Source organism: Amblyraja radiata, chromosome 26, assembly GCF_010909765.2.
Source record: "Amblyraja radiata isolate CabotCenter1 chromosome 26, sAmbRad1.1.pri, whole genome shotgun sequence".
In the NCBI taxonomy this organism is placed as follows: Eukaryota; Metazoa; Chordata; class Chondrichthyes; order Rajiformes; family Rajidae; genus Amblyraja; species Amblyraja radiata.
The window spans coordinates 7,069,193-7,092,119 of NC_045981.1; the positions used below are offsets into that span (position 1 = coordinate 7,069,193).

Here is a 22,927-nt window from a genome sequence, read left to right on the forward strand (position 1 = left end):
AGGATGACGCATGTTGTCACCAGGTGATGTTGGTTGTCGCCGGGTGCTGACTTCGTTGAATTCCATTGGCGACTACCTACGCCAACCAGCGACAGGTACCGGCGACTGAATTGTCTTCAGTCGCCTTCAGGGTCGTCGCTTGTCTTAGCTCGTCACAGGTGGACGTGGGTTGACTTTGGTTTTCGTAGGTTGTCCCTGTGTGGTCGTAGGTGGATCGCCGGTTGTCAGTAGCTTGAAGTTGACTAGGTGGTAGGTTGGCGTAGTGCGACAGTCGCTGGCAGTTGCCGAAAAAAATTGCCTAAGTGGGACAGGCCCTTTATGTTCTGAGTCAACTACAGCTCAGTACGAGCAACAAAAATTAAACAAAAACTCAACAGGATTTTTTCATTCCCCGTGGTAAACAACAATATTCTTATCAGTTTCGTATAACTTTACTTCGTAGAGTAGTTTCGGCGGGAGGCGAGTCTGTAGGTTATCCCAGATGTAGATTGCTACATTTTCAGCGGTACTAAACAGAAACATAAAATGTTCAGTTATACATCGTTCTGAAGTTATTCCAGCTGCATTTTAATAGTTCACTCACATCACTGCCACAGCTTTAGCACAAAGTAGGAGTGGTGCAATATCTGAACTCTTTACACACAGCTTGTAAATACATTATAATATTGCACCACACTGTAAATAAAGTCAAAATAAGAGTAGCTTTGCCAATATATTTCTGGAAAGTTAAAAAGTTTTCAGATTAAAGTACAATTTTTTTTTTAAAAGGTTCAAATAGAAAATATTTGCTCGAGAAGGATAAAAACATGTATACTCATTCACTTTGATACGGGGGTAACATCTAATGCAAGATAAACATGGAATCTGCTCATAGCTCAAGTCCGAGAAGGAAGTAATACACACAGATCAAAGCTAACTGGGCCCTGTAACAACAGTCTAAAAATTAAAGCCCACATTTTAGAAACATAGAAACATAGAAAATAGGTGCAGGAGTAGGAGGATCACAATATATCCGGCTACAGAACTGTGTCTCGGACACGGTAGTGAGCAACACAGGGTCCCCACAGGAGACGGTCCTCTCTCACTTCCTGTTTACCATCTCCACCTATAACTCCATCTCTTGCCACCTGCAGAAGCTTTCAGATGACTCTGCAATTGTGGGCTGCATCAATGCCGGTGTGGGCGAGTTGGGTCGAAGGGCCTGTTTCCACACTGTATCACTCAACGACTGGAATTACAATAAGTGTATATTACCTGGTATTGTCAAGCCATGTACAACGATTCCTCATCAATTTTCTACTTTCAAAAAAACAAATGCAGGAGGAACTCAATGGGTCAGGCAGCATTTGTGGACAGATGATGTTTTTGGTCAGGACATTTCTACAGACTGATTGGTGTAGGGGGAAGAAAGGTGTAAAAGGGAGGTGGGGGGGTGGTGGACAAAGTCTGGCAAGTGATAGGTGGATATAGGCGATGGGAGGGAAGGAATGAATGGCAGATGGGTGGAGTAAGTGACAAAGGTTAGAGGTTAAAGGAGACAAAAGGATGCCAGATAAGGAGAAGGAAAAGTATAAAGTCAGAGGAAGGGATATCGGTGAAAGAGAATAGGGAAAATGATGGGTCTCGACCCGATACGCCACCTATTCCTTTTCTCCAGAGATGCTGTCTGACCATGTGAGTTACTCCAGCTTTTTGTGTCTATTTTAGGAATAAAATGGAAATGGACTGGAAGGTGGGAACTGAGTGTACAAAGGAGGAGAAAGGAGCAGGGCAACTGAGGGGGGAGACATTACTTGCCTAAGACCCACCTACCTAACATTATTAGCAAAGAATGGAACATCCTTATCCAGGTTCTTGTGGTCAAGTTGCTTCATAATGACTTCCTGGTCAAGAAAAATCAGAAAGGATTTGGTGTCAATATAGAACAAATATCATTTAATCTCATAGAGTGTTATACACAGCAGCCATACCAGGCCAAATCAGAACATTAGACATCATTTACAAATGACCTCCATCATCCTTCCTCAGTATGATCAATACCTGCACATGTTCCTTCAGTTCTGTGATATTCATCACCATCCCAGTGACTGGATTGACCTGAATGGAAGGGAAGTTAGATTTACCATTCTTCACTCATAGAAAATAGAAAATAGGTGCAGGAGTAGGCCATTCGGCCCTTCGAGCTCATGAACCACAGAAAGACTAGATAGAGACACTGACCCAAAGGTATCAAGCTGAAAAGTTAATGCCGTCGCCGAAAAACCACTAAATCTGGAAATCTGAAATAAAAAGGGTGGCGCAGCGGTAGAGTTGCTGCCTTGCTGACCACGTGGGTTTTCTCCGAGATCTTCGGTTTCTTCCCACACTCCAAAGACGTACAGGCATGTAGGTCAATTGGCTTGGTGTGTGGGTAAACTGTCCCTGGTGTGTGTGTAGGATAGTGTTAATGTGGGGGTTCTCTGGCCTGTGCAGACTCGGTGGGCCGAAGGGCCTGTTTCCGCGCTGTGTCTCGAAACTAAAGAAAAACTAAAAAATGCTGGAAAGACTGAACGGGTCAGGCTGCATCTGTAGAAAAAGGAACAGGTAACATTCCATCTTGAAGACCCTTTGACTGATCATAATTACTTATTCGGCTAATTTCCAAGATGCTCTCATTTTACTATGCCTGTCACTAACTATTTTCTTCCTGGATCTCTGTCTCTACCTCAGGTGATGGCAGATCACAAACATGCATTGCGAGCCTACAGGCTGGTTCAATATCTTAGCTGTTCATCCCAGTGTACCAAGTCCATTCTCCCACTTCCTCCATTTCCATCACATTTTTCGTTTGAGTCTCACTGGGGCTCAAATGACAATAAATTGTATTGTTGTTGTTGTTGTTGTTGTTGTTGTTATTTGATGAGACTTTCCTCAAAGATGTGTCCGAGACGTCTTCCTTCGTCCTGAACAAAGTCCTTCGACTGCAACTGATCTATAACCCACAATCTGCTCTCAACTTGACACAGCAACAATAACGTTACCCTGATCCCATCTACCACCTCACCAGCCTCTACAATCAACTACTGAACCATTCTATCAACAACAATCTTCTATTTACCTCTTCGGAGACCCTTGGATCACTTCACCCAGACTAAACGTTATTCCCTTAATCCTGTATCTGCACACTGTGGAGGGCTCGATTGTAATCATGTATTGTCTTTCTGCTGACTGGTTAGCACAAACGCAACAAAAGATTTTCACTGTACCTCGGTACACGTGACGATAAACTAACCTAAATTATCCTTCATAATGTTTGCAACGTAGTGAAGGGTCTTCGACATGAAACAATAACACTGATTCTTCCTCCACAGATGCTGCCTGATCTGTTGACTATTTACCCCATCTGCAAAATTGTCGATACTGATTTACACTATTTGCTTTTAACTAGTTATTTTCCATTAGACTGTCTTCGGTCTCAGTCTAGACTCAGTCTGAAGAAGGATCCCGACCCGAAACGTCGCCTATTCCCTCTCTCCATAGATGCTGAGTTTCTCCAGCATTTTTTGTCTACAATTTTCCATTAGATAACCATCTGTCCATGCATTGCTGATTGGCAATAGAAGAACTTTTCACAAGAAGAAAATTCCAGCTAATATCAATTAGTTCCAAAAATTGGGAAATTATTGTTTGAAAATTGTCAAGCAATAGCTTAATTGGCCTCAGGTTGTTCATTTTTTTTTTTGATCTTTACTGGGAGATTTTAATCACATGAAGTCTCGAGTCAAATGTAAGTATTTAACGTAAGGTAGCAATGAGACTACACGAATGACTACCAAACAATCAGCAGATTTTGTGTAGTATGGATTAGGTAAACGCGTCATGTGGTGACTAAGCCTCACTAACTGTGGGGCTTTCTGTTTCCTGCAGGCTGCTCACTCACCTGCAATCTACTGCCACAGCTTCTTCCCTTTCCCTACCTCACGTCCCAGTCCAGGGGAGAGGCAAGATCATCATCACTATGTTACAACCGTAGCTCTGCATCCACATCGAGTTCACTAACCGAGCTGGTTCACTCCACAACCTGCACTTCATATCCTGCATGCATATACTGACAAACACACTTGCATCCCGAGACTTCCAGGAGTCTCATTTAACTCCAGTGACCCATGGACAACTTGGGAAGATTGGTAACTCGAGGTTAGCCATTTCTACAGGTTGAGAACTTTTCATGCAGGTGGGTCTGACATGTCTTCCTGTAAATAGACACATAAAGCAGTAGTGACTCAGAGGGTCAGGCAGCATCCCTGGTGACGTTTTTTGGGACTGGCTAAATTTTTGTGCCTTCCTCCACAGTGATGAATGCTGTGGTGGATGTTTGTGTTAAATGTTTATTGTGTGTTGTGTGTTCTTTCTCATTGTACTGCTGCTGACAAATTCATTTCACTTGCACTTTATGTGCAATGTGATGAATAAAACCATATTGTATTGTATTGTTTTGGGTTGAGACCCTTCTTCAGACATCTGCTGGTCCTTGCTGCATGTCTTCCAGAACCTTGGCTTTGATACACCAAAGTTAACCAAGATCTTGTCTCCGGCCCTTCCTTCTCTCCCCCACCCCCCATCAGTCTGAAGAAGGGTTTCGACCCGAAACATCGCCTATTTCCTTCGCTCCATAGATGCTGCTGCACCCGCTGAGTTTCTCCAGCATTTTTGTGTACCTTTAACCAAGACCTTGTCTCTTCTATATACCACAAAGGTCCATCATTCCATTTCCACCCCTGCCCCACCTTTAAGCTCACAGCCTCCGCACTCAGCTTCTGCAAGTTCCAACTCCTAACAAAGGGTATTCAACTTGGAACATTAACTGTGATTCTTTTTTATTTTATTTTAATATATTTTTTTATTAAAGGTAATCAATTACAGTGCTTCAAACAACTTTATATCAAATTAATTCAATTTGCATTAAGTAAAACACTAATAATACTTATCTACTATTTTTTTTTAGAAATAATGATAGTAGAACAGTTATAAATCATTAAGAGAGTGATTAAATAATAATTTGATTATATATAAGAAAGAAAAGAGAAACGAAAAAAAAAAAAAAAAAAAAATTTGAAAAACCACAATATGTATTGTTAATAACACTACTACAAGTGATAGTATCAATAAAGACATATATGTTAATTCCAATATAAAAATGAATTATTCTCACCAAATCCCGCAGGGTGCACGCCGAGCTGTGTTGCCAAGAACAGCTACTTCTCTAAATACTGTATATATGGAGACCATATCTGTTCAAAAGAATTATACTTGTCCAATAGGACAAATCTAATTCTTTCCAGATGTAACGTCTCCATCATCTCTGCTGCCCACATTTTGGTTGTGGGGGATAATGTTCCCTTCCAAAATTTCAATATGATTTTTTTCCCAATTATCAAACAGTAATCAAAGAAATTTCTTTGATTTACTGTAAGTGATAGATGTAAATCCGGAATTCCAAATATTATTAGCTTTGGGTTAGGGTCCAATTTAACTTTGATGACTTCAGAAATAACTTTAAAAATTTCTGTCCAGTAATAATTCAATTTAGGACATGTAACGAAACTATGTATTAAATTTGCCTCTGCTTTCTTGCACTTATCACAAATAGCGGAGAGATTCGGAAAAATACTATTTAATTTAGTTTTCGAATAATGTAACCTATATAATACTTTAAATTGTATCAATATATGTCTGGCGTTTAATGAACACCGGTGTATTCGTTGTAGACTTTCTTCCCAGTTTTCTTTTGTTATAGCCAATCCCATTTCATTTTCCCATGCTTGACGATATATTTCCGTTATTGGATTCTCCTTATCCAAAATGATGTTATATATATAGGCTATTAATTTTTCTGTATTTGGATATAAATTAAACAGTTCGTCTAACAGTCCTGCTTCTTTATTTTTATAATCTTGTGTATTGGATTTAATATAATCTCTAATTTGTAAATACCTAAACAAATGTTGTGGAGACAATCCATAAATATCTTGTAACTCCTGGAATAAAAGAAATTTTCCTTTTCTATAAAGGTGTTCTATCCTTGTAATTCCTAAATCATCCCATTGTTTAAACCCCCCATCTAATATAGCAGGTTTAAACGATGGATTATTCATAATTGGTAATCTAAATGAGAGATTATCCAAATGTAGAGTCTTAACTATTTGTTTCCAAATACGTCTATTATTATATATTATTAGGTTGTCTTTATAATTTTTTTTTTGTACTTCCGTTGGTGCAAAAATTATCGAACCTACATTGAAAGGTAGACAGTCTTCCTTTTCTATATTTAACCATGTCGGTTCATGATCCATATTACCCACCAGAAATTCATATTCTTAATCTGAACAGCCCAAAAATAATATTAAAAGTTTGGAAGTGCTAATCCTCCATTTATCTTAGCTTTGCATAGATGTTTTTTATTTATTCTGTGATTTTTATAATCCCAAATAAAACTATTAACAATATTATCAATTTAAAAAAAAAAAGTTTTCAGAAGAAAAAAAGGAATAGCCTGAAACAAATATAACAACTGTGGTAGAAATACCATCTTTATGGCACTTATTCTACCAATCATGGATATAGGAAGTGTTTTCCAATATAAAATATTTTTTCTAAGTTTATCTAATAGTTGAGGATAGTTGGATTTTATTAATGAGTTATGAGTTTTAGTTACGTTAATCCCTAAATATTTAAGTTTGTCTGTAACTACTTTTAATGGGTATTGTTGTAATGTATTTAGATTTATTCCTGTTATTGGCATAATCTCGCTTTTATCCCAATTAATCCTATACCCAGAAAATGCACCAAACTTAGTTATAATGTTTAGCAGGTTGGGAATACTAATTTCCGGTTTTGTAATATAAATCAAAACATCATCTGCATATAAAGAAATTTTATTAGTTGTTGTATCAGTATTATAGCCATATATTTCAGGTTCAGATCTAATTTTTTCCGCCAATGGTTCTATCACCAATGCGAACAATAAGGGTGATAACGGACATCCCTGTCTGCATTCCCTAGAGAGTTTGAATTTGGCTGATAAAATTTGGTTAGTCAAACTTTGGTTAGTCATTAACTGTGATTCTAAGCCACAAATTAAAATAATCCTGTTGGAACATTTACAGCTAATAAACCGCTGCTTTGTTGTATTAATTGAAATCCAACAGATCAAAGGCGGTCAAATGGCAGTCAATTCATGGAATATTCTTGTGCTAAATATTGAATGACAGCCAGGCAGTCTTTATTCTTTATTCTTATTGCTTTTCTCTGAAGCCAGGTCAATCACTAGTGCAAGTTACTGAACCTTTGACACTCAAACAGTTTGAAATAGTCCTTGCATTATATTGAGAGTTGCCCACATCTTCACCACTTACCTCACCACATACTGTAACTTCCACTGTAAAACACAAACGCATCAGGTTAGAACAAGACGACAAATTCTATTGCCAAAAATAAAATTACAATAAGCACTCGTACCCCAGCGGTATGAACATTGACCTCTCTAATTTCAGGTAGTCCTTACTGTCTCCTCCCATTCTCAACTCTCGCTCTAGCCCTCTGGCTCCCCCTCTTCCTTTCTTCTTCCTGCCCCCCCCCCCCCCCCCACCCTCACATCAGTCTGAAGAAGGGTTTCGACCCGAAACATTGCCTATTTCCTTCGCTCCATAGATGCTGCCTCACCCGCTGAGCTCCTCCAGCATTTTTGTCTACCTGCATTATTTGATAGTGTTTATATCACAACTTGTTGTGGTATTTATTCTGCTTAATAGTTTAAAAATTATGAAAATAACTTTCTGTGCTAAGTCAGAGCAAAAGTACCCAAGTTTTATGTCACACAGACTTTCAATACGGGGGTGATCAAGGGCAACATAGCTAAACCTACTTAACTGAAGCCATTTTGTGTCAGTCTCTAACAGATACAGACAGGAACATTGCAATGTGTCTTTTGTGATGAAGCAGTTCTGTGGAGAAACAGCTGCATGGGTGAATTGTGACCACAAGAATCTAGGTTTGAAGTGAAGCAATACTGAAAATGGTCACCAATCCAGTTCATTCTAAAAATGATTCTTGACAAATTGTTAGCCGACTCCATAGCCAAGTCCACCCACCACTCTGTGCGTTAGAATCTACTGAAACACATATTCTCTTTATAGGGCCAAGGATTGAAGCTGCCCAGCTCTTCAAAGAACATGAAGCAATCTAATTAACCAGAGTTCATCAGATAAGTTGCAGCTGGATTCAGTCAATTGCTAGCTAGCCATATGCTTTTTTTGAATCACTTGCCTGTGCCAACAAGCCATTCATCGGGTACTGACCTTTGTAGTTATGACCATGGCCATTTGGGTTGTTGCACTTTCCAAAAATTCTCTTGTTATCCTCGGCACTCAAGAAATTACTGGAAAACAAGTTACAAATCAAAATTTCAAAACCAGCTATTTTTAAGAGCCCTATCTAACTCTCTCTTGAAAGCATCCAGAGAACCTGCCTCCACCGCCCTCCGAGGCAGAGAATTCCACAGATTCACCACTCTCTGTGAGAAAAAGTGTTTCCTCGTCTCCGTTCTAAATGGCTTGCTCCTTATTCTTAAATTGCGGCCCTTGGTTCTGGACTCCCCCAACATCGGGAACATGTTTCCTGCCTCTAGCGTGACCAAACCCTTAACAATCTTATATGTTTCAATTAGATCCCCTCTCATCCTTCTAAACTCCAGCGTGTACAAGCCCAGCAACTCCATTCTCTCAGCATATGACAGTCCCCCCATCCCGGGAATTAACCTTGTAAACCTACGCTGCACTCCCTCAATAGCAAGAATATTATCTGCCATGATTATCACAGTGTATGATGGTGGTGCTGGCTCGAAGGGCTGAATGGCCTACTCCTGCACCTATTGTCTACACAGATATTTATTTCACTGCCTCTTCTCTCTTTAGCAGATGCCGTTTTAATTTATTTTTCCAGCCTTTGTCACTAGCTCCACCCATCGCCCCACTTCTCCTGTTGCCAGACCGGACCAAAGATACTGGAGGAGCCTCTAGATTATAATCCTCTATAATCTTTGGACCGGACAGTCCCGCCCCCACCTAATTTTTCCGGCCTTCTTCCTCCTCCACGGGTGCTGCCTGGGCTCCTCTGGGATCTTTGGCCTGGGGTGCTGAGTTCCTCCAGCACACTGTTTTTGTTCAAGAAGGAACTGCAGATGCTGGAAAATCGAAGGTACACAAAAAAGCTGGAGAAACTCAGCGGGTGCAGCAGCATCTAAGGAGCAAAGGAAATAGGCAACGTTTCGGGCCGAAACCCTTCTTCAGACTGATAGGGGGTGGCGGGGAGCAAAGATCCTATAGCGGAGCTCCGCTATAAGATCTTTGGCGGGGAGAAGGAAGGAAAAAGGAGGAGGAGGAGCCCGAGGGCTAAGGAAGGGGAGGAGACAGCAAGGGCTAACAAAATTGCCTTGAACATTGAATTCTCCCAATTTTCCTAGCCCTTGCTGCCTCCTCCTCTTCCTTAGCCCTCGGGCTCCTCCTCCTCCTTTTTCCTTCCTTCTCCCCGCCACCCCCTATCAGTCTGAAGAAGGGTTTCGCCCCGAAACGTCGCCTATTTCCTTCGCTCCATAGATGCTGCTGCACCCGCTGAGTTTCTCCAGCATTTTTGTGTCCCCTTGTTTTTGTTGCTGCGTGTCCTGTGAGCGTTCCCAGTATTCCTCCCCGTGTTATTCGGTATCCTGCAGGCAGCTGCCGGCCGGTGCGGGAGCCAGCACAGTTTGCAACACAGTCTAGCGAAGCCTTGCTCCCACAACAGCAGGAAACAGCGCACAATGTGTGGTTGATGGGACGTAATGTGTCAGTGTGCTCGCAGATGAATGAACACAGCCACCATTCACGGAAGATAGATAGATAGACACAGAATGCCGGAGTGACTCAGTGGGACGGGCAGCATCTCTGGGGGGGGTGGGAGGAAAGAGGAATGGGTGGCGTTTTGGGTCGAGACCCTTCTTCAGACTGATCTTCATCCGCAGTTCTTTGCTGCACAATTCACGTAAGGACAGGCGGAAGGGAGACATGTCTCGTCTCCTCTGTACAGCTAGATGGCTATTCCCCGCCCTACAGTGGCCAATATTTACCTGTGGAGCCGGTGAGCTGCACAGAAAGACTCCACTCTGGTCACCCGCAGCCGCCTGCGACCTCCCGTCCCCTTCTCAGCCGCCTCAGCCTCCATTTGTCCGGCTGTGATCCTGAGCCGATTGGACGCGCCTCGCAGTCACGCTGAGTAAAACTAGGCGACGCTGCAAATCTCCAGGCCCTTGTTACATTAACCTGTTAATTACCTAAACGTTTGCAGCAAGTGCACGGGGTCTAATACAAGGGACGTTACAGCCAGTTACGTGCCAGAAAATTAGTAAAATACATAAAATTAGTGTATTTTATGTAGTTTCCAGAGGAACCATAGAGAGTGCCGTGGCGAAAGACACGTGTGTGTGTGTATATATAAACAGTCTACAGATATTGAAATAACAACTGAAATAACAACTGAAAACGCGTTTTTTTTAACGGCGTAAGCTTCATATTTCAATAGTCCTTTATAGTACAATGGAATTTGATTTACCATACAGTCATACCGAAAAAGCAGCAAGATACAAAACAATATAAACATTTAAACATAACCAGCAGGCGTGTGAGAATCCCCAGGGAAACACAGCATTAGTGGAGAGCCATCAGTTCAATGGGCCATATTCTCACTTTATTCACTGTTTACACTGTGCCAACCTAGTTCCCAGAATGTGAGAACTCCTCACGACCATGAAGGTGACTCCCCGGCAACCGCCCGCAAACATGTGGCGACCATGTGGTGACTGCAAAGTCTCCCACAGTCGCCTAAAAAGTTGCCTAAGTGGGACAGGCCCATAACTCTATCTAGGCCTCTATGACATAGAAACATAGAAATTAGGTGCAGGAGTAGGCCATTCGGCCCTTCGAGCCTGCACCGCCATTCAATATGATCATGGCTGATCATCCAACTCAGTATCCCGTACCTGCCTTCTCTCCATACCCTCTGATCCCCTTAGCCACCAGGGCCACATCTAACTCCCTCTTAAATATAGCCAATGAACTGGCCTCGACTACCCTCTGTGGCAGGGAGTTCCAGAGATTCACCACTCTCTGTGTGAAAAAAGTTCTTCTCATCTCGGTTTTAAAGGATTTCCCCCTTATCCTTAAGCTGTGACCCCTTGTCCTGGACTTCCCCAACATCGGGAGCAATCTTCCTGCATCTAGCCTGTCCAACCCCTTAAGAATTTTGTAAGTTTCTATAAGATCCCCTCTCAATCTCCTAAATTCTAGAGAGTATAAACCAAGTCTATCCAGTCTTTCTTCATAAGACAGTCCTGACATCCCAGGAATCAGTCTGGTGAACCTTCTCTGCACTCCCTCTATGGCAATAATGTCCTTCCTCAGATTTGGAGACCAAACTGTACGCAATACTCCAGGTGTGGTCTCACCAAGACCCTGTACAACTGCAGTAGAACCTCCCTGCTCCTATACTCAAATCCTTTTGCTATGAAAGCTAACATACCATTCGCTTTCTTCACTGCCTGCTGCACCTGCATGCCCACTTTCAATGACTGGTGTACCATGACACCCAGGTCTCGCTGCATCTCCCCTTTTCCTAGTCGGCCACCATTTAGATAATAGTCTGCTTTCCTGTTTTTGCCACCAAAATGGATAACCTCACATTTATCCACATTATACTGCATCTGCCAAACATTTGCCCACTCACCCAGCCTATCCAAGTCACCTTGCAGTCTCCTAGCATCCTCCTCACAGCTAACACTGCCCCCCAGCTTAGTGTCATCCGCAAACTTGGAGATATTGCCTTCAATTCCCTCATCCAGATCATTAATATATATTGTAAATAGCTGGGGTCCCAGCACTGAGCCTTGCGGTACCCCACTAGTCACTGCTTGCCATTGTGAAAAGGACCCGTTTACTCCTACTCTTTGCTTCCTGTTTGCCAGCCAGTTCTCTATCCACATCAATACTGAACCCTCAATGCCGTGTGCTTTAAGTTTGTAAACTAATCTCTTATGTGGGACCTTGTCGAAAGCCTTCTGGAAGTCCAGATACACCACATCCACTGGTTCTCCCCTATCCACGCTACTAGTTACATCCTCGAAAAATTCTATAAGATTCGTCAGACAAGTTTACCTTTTGTAAATCCATGCTGACTTTGTCCAATGATTTCACCACTTTCCAAATGTGCTGCTATCCCATCTTTAATAACTGACTCTAGCAGTTTCCCCACTACCGATGACTACACAATTTGATTCAGAATTACGAACAAAAATCATTTCTGAAGTTTGCAAGGCAGTGAGAATGATGTATTCCTGAGTTTCTGCCCGAGCATTATTTTTTATCTGCATTTTTCCTGTGGTTGTAACGCTGTATTCTGCATTCTGTTTCTTCCTTTAGATATACTCATAAATGGTATAAACTTCCTGGATAACTCACAAAACAAAAGTTTTCATTGTGTCTCAGTACACGTGGCAATACTAAACCAATGCCAGTACCACTTCCTGTGACTTTTATCATCAATAGGAACAAGAGCAGCAATGTCCAATATAGACTGGGACCGCCATCAAGGACTTAGATGGTGTGGAATTTGTCAAACACATTCAGGAAAGTTCCTTAGGCAATATGTAGAGGGTTCTATAAGGCAGAGGTCAAAGCCTAAACTTCTCTTATGAAATAGGGAAGGGCAAGTGACTGAAGTGTTGGTGTGCGAGTCTTTTGCGACCAGCGATTACAGTTCTATTAACTTTAAATTCGTTGTGGATAAAGACAGGGCAGGCCCACAAATGAAAGTTCTGAATTGTGGCTAGGCTAGTTGATTGGAGCAGGATGCATGCAGGCAAAGGGATAATTGGAAAGTGGGATTGGTTAAATGAGTAATGGTGTGAATTCAAGGCATGCATGTTCCTTCCTGCTAGAGTGAAGGGCAAGGCAGCTGCGAGTAAGGAACCCTGGGTGATGAGAGAAATCGAGGCTCTGGCCAGGAAAAAGAAGAAGGCATAGGCTAGCAAAACGCAGCTGAGATCAAGTGTATCTTAGTGGACTGAGGAGCACATTAGAGGGGGGTAGGGGGAAGGGGGTGTGCGGTGTGATGGGGGGGTGTGGGGAGGGGGAGGGGGAGGGGGTGTGTGGGGGGGAGGGGGTGTGTGTGGGGGGAGGGGTCTGCGTGGGGGTGAGGGACACTCGCCACGGCACCACACAGCACCTCCCGACTCCACACATCGGCTTACCCGACTCTACACAGCGACTTCTTCTCCTTGCGTTTGAGGCAGCAGATGTTATGTAACACCCTCCAGGCGCTGTGGCCAGTTCAATGTCCTGTAGTCGAGGGCCGTGAGGTGTACCCCTCCACCGGGGGGGGGGGGGGGGCGGAGGACAGCGCAGTTTAATAATGACGTGCTGCTGCGTTGTTGCTAGTCTGCTCCACACATGCAGGCCGCTGATGAATGCAGCCCCCAGTGATGCATGTTGGCATTGAACCAGCCGACTCCTGTATGGAGCCGGTTCAGTGCGGCCCACTCTTTGCGGGGCAGGTCCGAGCTGGGTGGGGCTGTGGTTGGGGCCTGGAACTCATTGCCAGGACTGGTGGTGAAGGCAGATACAATAGTCGCATTTGAGAGGCAAATGGAAATGCAGGGATTAGAGGGATATGTACAGCAGAAAAGACCGGTTCAGCTAGGCATCATGTTTGGCCAAAGGGCTTGTTCCTGTGCTCAATATTTAATGTTGTCAATTTAAATTTGTCTAAAAAGTCAAAAATTCTAAAGTCTATTAAAGTCTGTTGACCAAGACTGCAAATAAAGTTAAGTGGATCGCAGGCAAGGTGTGTTTTGCTAACAGTTTTAGGAATTCACACGTTAGTTACGGTTATTTCTAATAGCTAATTCGTTTGTTGTTTATATGTATTCGGATTTCTGTGTGAATGTCAACCTTAAGGAGATAAAGGCTAATCCTTCTAAACTAACAAGCTTTAATCTGTTTGGATAAACATGCATCTGGTGCCTGTCTGTGCATTGTTGAGTCAGGAGGAGTCCTGTGTTCTCCTTGCTTCTTGCCTCTGGGTCTGGAAATGGGAAACTCCAAAAGCGGTGCCCTCTCCAAAGATATCTTGGAAGATCTCAAACTCAACACCAAATACACAGAAGATGAGCTGGCAATATGGTATCAAACATTTTTGAAGGAATGTCCAAATGGAAAGATCACCATGGCACAATTTCAAAAGATCTACTCTGGATTTTTCCCGGATACGGATCCCAAAGAATACGCTCAACATGTTTTCAGGAGCTTTGACACCAATTCTGATGGGATCTTGGATTTTAAGGAATACATCATTGCGCTTCACCTCACCTCCTCGGGAAAAACCTCGCAGAAACTTGAATGGGCTTTTTCTCTTTTTGACGTCGATGGCAACGGAACTATCAACAAAACAGAAATATTGGAAATTGTCAAGGTACAGCGATTTTTAAATGGCATCATTCTAATTTTACAACGTACAGTGATTACTAAAGTGCATGATTCTGATTTTACAAACTGCCAGAAAATATAATTACACATTTTCCATTCTGAATCAATTTTTTTCCAATTATTATTTTTTTTGGCTTTCACCATTCATCTGTTTAAAATCTTCATAGGCAGCGCTTCTAATTATTGTTATCAATTATATGAAGAAGAGTCTTGGCCTGAAACGTCACCTATTCCTTTACTCCAGAAATGCTGTCTGACCTGCTGAGTTACTCCAGCTTTTTGTGTCTATTTTCAATTATCTTTGCTTTGTAACCAGTGAATACCAGCTGCAGCAAAGAGGCTGATGTGATATTCTTTGACAGTTAAGGGCATTTTCCCAAATGCAAGATGCTTTCTACCATTTTGTGGCCATAACAATTTTAAAAGATCTTGAGAAATGTTTTCTATTTATACTGTAGTGTAACAAATGCCCCAGGCATCCTAAACCCCCTGTCACACTTAGGAGACCTAAACAGCAACCTCTGGTGACCTTGCCCGCCACCCATGGTTTCCATGAGGTCACCGGAGGTTTTGGTCACTCTCCCTCATGGTCGAAAGTGGTTTCCGTGTGGTCGAGGCTTCATCTCGGTTGCTGCTATTTTTTCATCATGTTTAAAACCGGCCTCGACTAAAAATAGGTCGCCATTTTAAAAATCGATAATTTTTTAGTCGCAGGTCTAGTCGAAGCCGGTTTTCTTCATAGTCGAGGAAGGTTTTCAACATATGCGTGGGAGGTGGTAGGAGGTTGCACATCACCTCGACCTTGATTTTTTTTGGGGTGGTGGGCAAGGTCACCAAAGGTTGCTGTTTAGGTCTCCTAAGTGGGGCAGGGGCTTAAGGCATTTTGATTTTGAAATGCAGTCACTATTTCCAGGAAGATATCAAACTGAGCAAATTAATGAATGGGAGGATTATTTGTGCAGGAAGGAACTGCAGATGCTGGTTTAAACTGAAGATAAACACAAAAAGCTGGAGTAACTCAGCGGGTCAGACAGCATCTCTGGAGAGAAGGAATATGTGAGGTTTCAGGTCGAGCACTTCTTACAATACAATACAAATTTATTGTCATTAATAAATTTCTTCAGACTATTCTTCAGGATTATTTATTTCTTTGTGGTGTTTATGAGGGAGGAATGCTATCTCAGTTACTAGATGAATTCCCCGATCTTATTTAAATTGTGTATAATACCTCACAAACTGCTTCTCTTCCTCAATTATATATGAAATATAAAATACATCAAAACCACTCATCTTTGTTAATATACCTAATAAATATGTTTTGAATGTGAATCAATTTACTTATATTGGAATATCAGAAACAAATATTAAGGAACTGATTAAATATAGAACAGAATTCCAAATGATATATTAGAAATCTACAGTAGTGCTTAGTGACCTGCCCAATGCTCACTTCATTTCAAAAAATACATTCAGGGTGTATTTTATGCTGGAGCAGGAATCGTGAAACAAATGAAAGGACAGTAAAATCTCTGTCCTCTAGGATATGCTACATATGGACATGGAGGTAGACACACCAGGTAGACAAAATACTGGAGTAACTCAGCGGGTGAGGCAGCATCTCTGGAGAGAAGGAATGGGCCACGTTTCGGGTTGAGACCCTTCTTCAGACTGATGTCAGGGGAGGGGGGCAGGCCAAAGATAGAATGTAGTCGGAGACAGTAAGACTAGTGGGAGAACTGGGAGGGGAAGCAAGGGCTATCTGAAGTTAGATATGAGGTGCTATTCCTCCAGTTTGTGCTGGGCCTCACTCTGACAATGGAGGAGGCCCAGGACAGAAAGGTCAGATTGGGAATGGGAGGGGGAGGTGAAGTGCTGAGTCACCAGGAGATCAGGTAGGTTAAGACGGACTGAGCCGAGGTGTTCAGTGAAACGATCGCCGAGTCAGCGTTTGGTCTCGCCGATGTAGTGAAGTTGACACCTGGAACAGCGGATACAGTAAATGAGGTTGGAAGAGGTGCAGAGCTGCAGGATATCGTGGAGACCCTAAGAGCCTCATCTATAATGGAAGAGGGGAACCCCCTTTTTTCTGAAAGAAAGAGGACATCTCCAATACCCTGGTATGGAACACCTCATCCTGGGCTCAGATGGAACGTAGATGGAGGAATTTGAGGAAGGACATTCTTGCTATTGAGGGAGAGCAGCGTAGGTTTACAAGGTTAATTCCCAGGATGGCGGGACTGTCATATGTTGAGAGAATGGAGCGGCTGGGCTTATACACTCTCTGAGTTTAGAAGGATGAGAGGGTATCTCATTGAAACATATAAGATTGTTAAGGGTTTGGACACGCTAAAGGCAGGAAACATGTTCCCGTTGGGGGAGTCCAGAACCAGGGGCCACAATTTAAGAATAAGGGGTAAGCCATTTAGAACAGAGACGAGGAAACACTTTTTCTCACAGAGAGTTGTGAGTCTGTGGAATTCTCTGCCTCAGAGGGCGGTGGAGGCAGGTTCTCTGGATGCTTTCAAGAGAGAGCTAGATAGGACTCTTAAAGATAGCGGAGTCAGGGGATATGGGGAGAAGGCAGGAACGGGGTACTGATTGGGGATGATCAGCCATGATCGCATTGAATGGCGGTGCTGGCTAGAAGGGCTGAATTGTCTATTGTCTATTGACTATTGTCTATTGTCTAATTGGGTGTAAGTGATAGTCGTTACAGGAGGCAGAGTGGGAAGAAGTCTAGTCAAGATAGCTGTGGGAGTCAGTAGGTTTGTAGTAGATGTCGGTCAATTGTCTGTTTCCTGTGATGGAGCCGGTGAGATCTATAAATGGTCCAAGAGAATTTGAGTGCAGGATAGAAATTAGTGGTGAAGTTGTTGAAGTCAGTGAGTTGTGCATGGGTGCAGGAGGTAGCACTGATGCAGTCATCAAAGTAACGGAGATAGAATTCGGGGATAGGGCCAGTGTACGCCTGGAACAGGGATTGTTCGACGTACCCTACAAAGTACCCTACCTGAAGCCCATGCAAGTGCCTACAGCTACCCCTTGGATTTGGAAGAAGTGGGAGGAGTCGAAAGAGAAGTTGTTGAAGGTAAGGACCAGCTCTGCTTGGATGAGAGTATTGGTAGATGGACATTGGCTGGTTCTGCGGTCGAGGAGGGCTTTAAGACCCTCCTGGTGGAGGATGGATGTGTAGAGTGACTGGACAGACATACATTGTAATGATAAAGGAGTCTGGGCCTGGAAAACGCAAGTCATTAAGGAGACGGAGAGGAGGAAATAGGCAACGTTTTGGGCCGAAACCCTTCTGTTCCCCCACAACGGTGATTACACTGCCAGTCGGGTCGGGTTACTGAAATTGGTGGAAAAAAAGGCTCACGTTCCGCTCCGTTGCGTACTACACATCAGCCCATTGCATTTAGAAGGAGTGGTCTATCTTGCTTGTTATAGGATCTTTGCATCCGACCGCATCCTCCCCCTGGTCAGCTCCCGCGGCCTCTGCTGCTGTGAGCCGACTACACCACCATTGCACCACTCCCCAGCTCCGGCCCTTTCCACTCTGGTCCTGTTCACTGGATCCTGCCCTCCTCCCCCGTGGTAGCCCCCTCTCCCCTTGGCTCTTTCCCATCTTTTCTCCGAGCTCTCTCCACCCCCCATACCCCCCTCCACCCCCACAACCCCCCCCCGCGCACGCACTCAGCCCCTCCCCCTACACTCCCTCCCCCGCCCACACATCCCCCTCCATAAATCCCCCCGCGCACACACTCCCCTTCCCTCTCACACACACCCACCTCCCCACACACACTACCCGCCCACACACACCCACCTCCCCACACACTACCCGCCCACACACACTACTACCCGCCCACACACACCCCCCGCCCACACACACCCCCGCCCCCCACACACAATCCACTCCCCCCCTCACTTCACCCACCCCTCTCTCCCTCCCACATTCTCCCTCACCCTCTCCTACCACCCACACCCAGCCCCCCTCCGCTCCCACCCCCCGTGCCCTTTGATGATGAACTTTTTGGTTGAAAAGCTGGTGGCATGTAGAGGTCGGTAGTGACTCTTGAAATGGATTGTAACCCCACAGTTACTTTTGTAGAGGGCAGGAAAGCAAAAATGATAAATTGTAAAGAAGTTGTTATTCTTCACTAATCATTTGATTTAGTTTAGTTTAGTCTAGAGATCCAGCACAGAGACAGGCCCTTCAGCCTCTGAGTTATCAGCGACTGTTGTTCACGCTAGTTCTATGTTATTCCACTTTCGCTTCCACTTGAGGGAATTTACAAAAGGCCAAATAACCTACAAACTCGTACATCTTTGGGACGTGGAGGAAACCAGAGCACCCAGAGGAAACCCACGCAGTCACAGAGAGAGAGTGCAAACTCCACACAGACAGCATCTGAGGTTAGGATCAAACCCGGGTCTCTGGCACTGTGAGGCAGTAGCTCTACCATTTATTTACAAAGGTTTTAAAGATCTTGTATTGTCACGTGTGCCAATTAAGGTAGAGTGATATTCGTATTTCCATACAGCCATACTATAAAAAGCAACAAGACACACAACTACATAAAAGTGAACATAAACATCCACCACAGCAGATTCCCCACATTCCTCACTGTGATGGAAGGCAATGAAGTCTAATATTTCTTCCCTTATTTTTCTCCCGTGGTCGGGGCAGTCGAACCATCCGTTGGGGGTGATTGAAGCCCTTGCTTCGGGGCGATCAAAGCTCCTGCTGGTTGGAGCTCCCGAAGTCGGTCTCAAACTAGAGACCGCAAGCTCCACGATGTTAAAGTCCGCAGGCTCCCGCAGTTGGAGCTCAGACGTCGGTCCCTGGCAAAGGGATTGCCAGCTCCGTGATGTTAAAGTCCTGCAGGCTCCCGAAGTCGGTCTCCAGTTCCTCGATGTTAGGCCGCAGTGCGGACGGAGATATGATATGGAAAATGTCGCATCTCCGTCGAGGTAATAGATTAAAAAAAAAGTTTCCCCCATCCCCCCACAAAAAACAAGCTAAAGAACACTAAAACATACATTGAAAACATACTAAAGAAACAAAAGAGAAGGAGGGGACAGACAGATTGTTGGTGAGGCAGCCATTGGTGGTGCCACCTAGTGGTTTTGTTAGCTTTGTCAGCTAAAGAAGTAAATGTTGTTTCACAGTGTCACAGAGATATTCAGCATTGAAAGAAACCCTTCAGACCACGGAATCCACGGCAACCACCAAACACTCATTTTACATTCATCTTATATTCATCACATTTTTTAAATTCTTCCCACATTCTCATCAATTTCCCCCATAATCTACCACTCGCCTACATATGAGGGATAATTTACATTGACCAATTAACCGACCACACGTCTTTGGAATGTGGGAGAAAAACGGAGCTCTTAGGGTAAATCCATGTGGTCACTGGGAGAGTATGCAAACTCCCCACAGACACCAGCTGAGGTCAGGATTGAAGCTGGGTCTCTGGTGCTGTGAACCAGCAGTTCAAGTAGCTGTACACCAGTCAGACCAGTGCCACAAGTGTTTCTGTGCATTTGTGAAAGGAGACGTGCAGATGGCTGCAGTCTGTGGGGGAATTGTAATAGTGGTCTGTCAACTTTGTGGCTGGTTTTTAATGAATTCTATTCTTTACTCCCACAGGCTATATTTAAAATGATAAACGAAGATGAACTAAAAACACTACCAGAGGACGAGAACACACCAGAGAAGAGAGCTGACAAAATCTGGGACAATTTTGGCAAGAAGGAAAATGGTAAATACATACAGATGGTAAAGGGTGCACTTTAGACTGTTATCATGAGACACATTTAAATTTATGATATGTCCACTGTCTGCACCCGTAAAGATAGAATTCGACAACTTTTCATTACAATGCCATCTAGTTAAAAGCAATGAAAGTCTCACATTGATGATCAGGATAGGTCATAAAGTCTCAGAGATTTCCCTGTACCCTCCCTCAGTTTATTCTAAAGGAATCCACAAGGCATAGTGCAGTGCAAAGGGCCTGTCCCACGAGCATGCGACTGCATGCGGCGAGCGTGACCGAACCGGTGCGTACGGCCTCAATGCGGCTGCGGGCCGGTAGGCCGTTGCCGCGCGGAATCTTTGGACAGTGTCAGTTTTTCGGAGCCCCGCGCGATGTCGGGACCAGCCCCGCACAACTCCATACGGCTCCGGCGATCGAAGTGGGACCGGCCCCGCGAGGCCGTACGGCTCAAGCGACCACGTTAGGTCGCGCTTGCCGCATGGAGTCGCATGCTCGTGGGACAGGCCCTTTAGTAATTAACATTTGAGATTTGCATTTGTACAGGGAAGCTGTGAAAGTCTTGATAATACATAGAGGAACTAAGGGCAGATATTATCTGATACCATCCATGATCAATAACCCCTAAATGACTGGTGTTGTTACAGTGTGTTAGAACTGATAGAATTAACTTTGGAACCCTACCATCGGCCAATTTGAAACAGGTTGTTCACTGGAGAGATAGAGCTGCTTACTGACCAGTGATAAAAGACATAACAGGTTGCCCAAACTCCTAGAACAAGCAAAGAATACCATGGGAAGATACAGTACGTCCATCAGAAAGTTAATGCTTGTTTTAGGTACACAAAAATGCTGGAGAAACTCAATGGGTGCAGCAGCATCTATGGAGCGAAGGAAATAGGCCTATTTCCTTCGCTCCATAGATGCTGCTGCACCCGCTGAGTTTCTCCAGCATTTTTGTTTACCTTCGATTTTCCAGCATCTGCAGTTCCTTGTTAAATGCTTGTTTTACACAGTTTACAGTCACAGGGTCACAGTTTAAGGATAAGGGGGAAATCCTTTAGGACCGAGATGAGGAAAACATTTTTCACACAGAGAGTGGTGAATCTCTGGAATTCTCTGCCACAGAAGGTAGTTGAGGCCAGTTCATTGGCTATATTTAAGAGGGAGTTAGATGTGGCCCTTGTGGCTAAAGGGATCAGGGGGTATGGAGAGAAGGCAGGTACAGGATACTGAGTTGGATGATCAGCCATGATCATATTGAATGGCAGTGCAGGCTCGAAGGGCCGAATGGCCTACTCCTGCACCTATTTTCTATATTTCGTTTTGGTAAAACTTATTTTCTCCCAAGAATTTGAAAAATATGCAATTTTCAGACATTGGGCTTATTCCCGACACTTCTCATGTTTCCTATAGAATGTGGTGCATGTTTACATAAATATAATCTAGTTTTCGAAAAGCTTCATGTTTGCATGCGAGGCAGAGTATTTCATGAGCTACGTTGAATGGCAACCAAAGTTAAAAATAGCGCTTGTCAAAGTTGTGTTAAAATGTGTTTATGTGAAAACTTCCTATAACTAACTGTCCCTTTTTTTCAGATAAATTATCAGAAGACGAATTTATTCAAGGCACCCTGGAAAACAATGAAATTCTCCGAATGATTCAGTTAGAACCAAACACAATCAAAGAAAAGCTAAAAAGGAAATAGCTTCAATCTTTCACTGGGAATAATATTTTCCCAAAGACTGTTCCAAGATTGTTTACAAATTACTGTTTTCTCAATAATACAATGCAAGAGCTGTGTAATTTTAAATATTAATAAAAGATTCGGTATACATTTCCACTTTAATATGCGCATTTATTTAACGCGCCAGAGACCCGGGTTCGATCCTGATTATGGGTGCTGTTTGTATGGAGTTTGTATGTTCTCCCCCTTGACCTGTGTGGGTTTTCCCCCAAGATCTATGGTTTCTTCCCACACTCCAAAGACGTGCAGGTATGTAGGTTGTGCAGGAAGGAACTGCAAATGCTAAATGGTTTAAACAGAAGACAGACACAAAAAGCTGGAGTAACTCAGCGGGACAGGCAGCATCTATGGAGAGAAGGGATGGTTGATGTTTCGGGTCGAGACCCTTCTTCAGACTGGTTAGGGATGGGGAAAACAAGAGATATAATAATAATAATAATAATGGATGGGATTTATATAGCGCCTTTCTAATACTCAAGGCGCTTTACATCGCATTATTCATTCACTCCTCAGTCACACTCGGTGGTGGTAAGCTACTTCTGTAGCCACAGCTGCCCTGGGGCAGACTGACGGAAGCGTGGCTGCCAATCTGCGCCTACGGCCCCTCCGACCACCACCAATCAATCAGTGGAGAGATAAAGAACAACGAATGAAAGATATGCAAAAAAGTAATGATGGTAACGGAAGCAGGCCATTGTTAGCTGTTTGTAGGGTGAAAACGAGGTCAATTGACTTGGTATAATTGTGATTAAGAAGGAACTGCAGCTGCTGGAAAATCGAAGGTACACAAAAATGCTGGAGAAACTCCGCGGGTGCAGCAGCATCTATGGAGCGAAGGAAATAGGCAACATTTC

At 43.6% G+C, this 22,927-nt stretch overlaps 2 protein-coding genes across 2 annotated transcripts; one reads left to right on the plus strand and one right to left on the minus strand.

Annotated features, from left to right (window-relative positions):
* Window positions 1–265: 265 nt before the first annotated feature.
* pts (6-pyruvoyltetrahydropterin synthase) lies at window positions 266–10,372 on the minus strand. The gene is made up of 6 exons (XM_033044103.1): window positions 10,139–10,372; window positions 8,337–8,416; window positions 7,395–7,417; window positions 2,041–2,097; window positions 1,813–1,883; window positions 266–508 (listed from the first exon to the last, which is right to left on the minus strand). Exons 1-6 carry the CDS (start codon window positions 10,231–10,233, stop codon window positions 385–387), a joined length of 450 nt encoding a protein of 149 aa, XP_032899994.1. The 5' UTR covers window positions 10,234–10,372; the 3' UTR covers window positions 266–384.
* A 3,389-nt stretch (window positions 10,373–13,761) lies between these two features.
* Window positions 13,762–22,166, plus strand: rcvrn (recoverin). Its single transcript, XM_033044102.1, has 3 exons — window positions 13,762–14,532; window positions 20,203–20,314; window positions 21,925–22,166. Exons 1-3 carry the CDS (start codon window positions 14,152–14,154, stop codon window positions 22,032–22,034), a joined length of 603 nt encoding a protein of 200 aa, XP_032899993.1. The 5' UTR covers window positions 13,762–14,151; the 3' UTR covers window positions 22,035–22,166.
* Window positions 22,167–22,927: the final 761 nt, after the last annotated feature.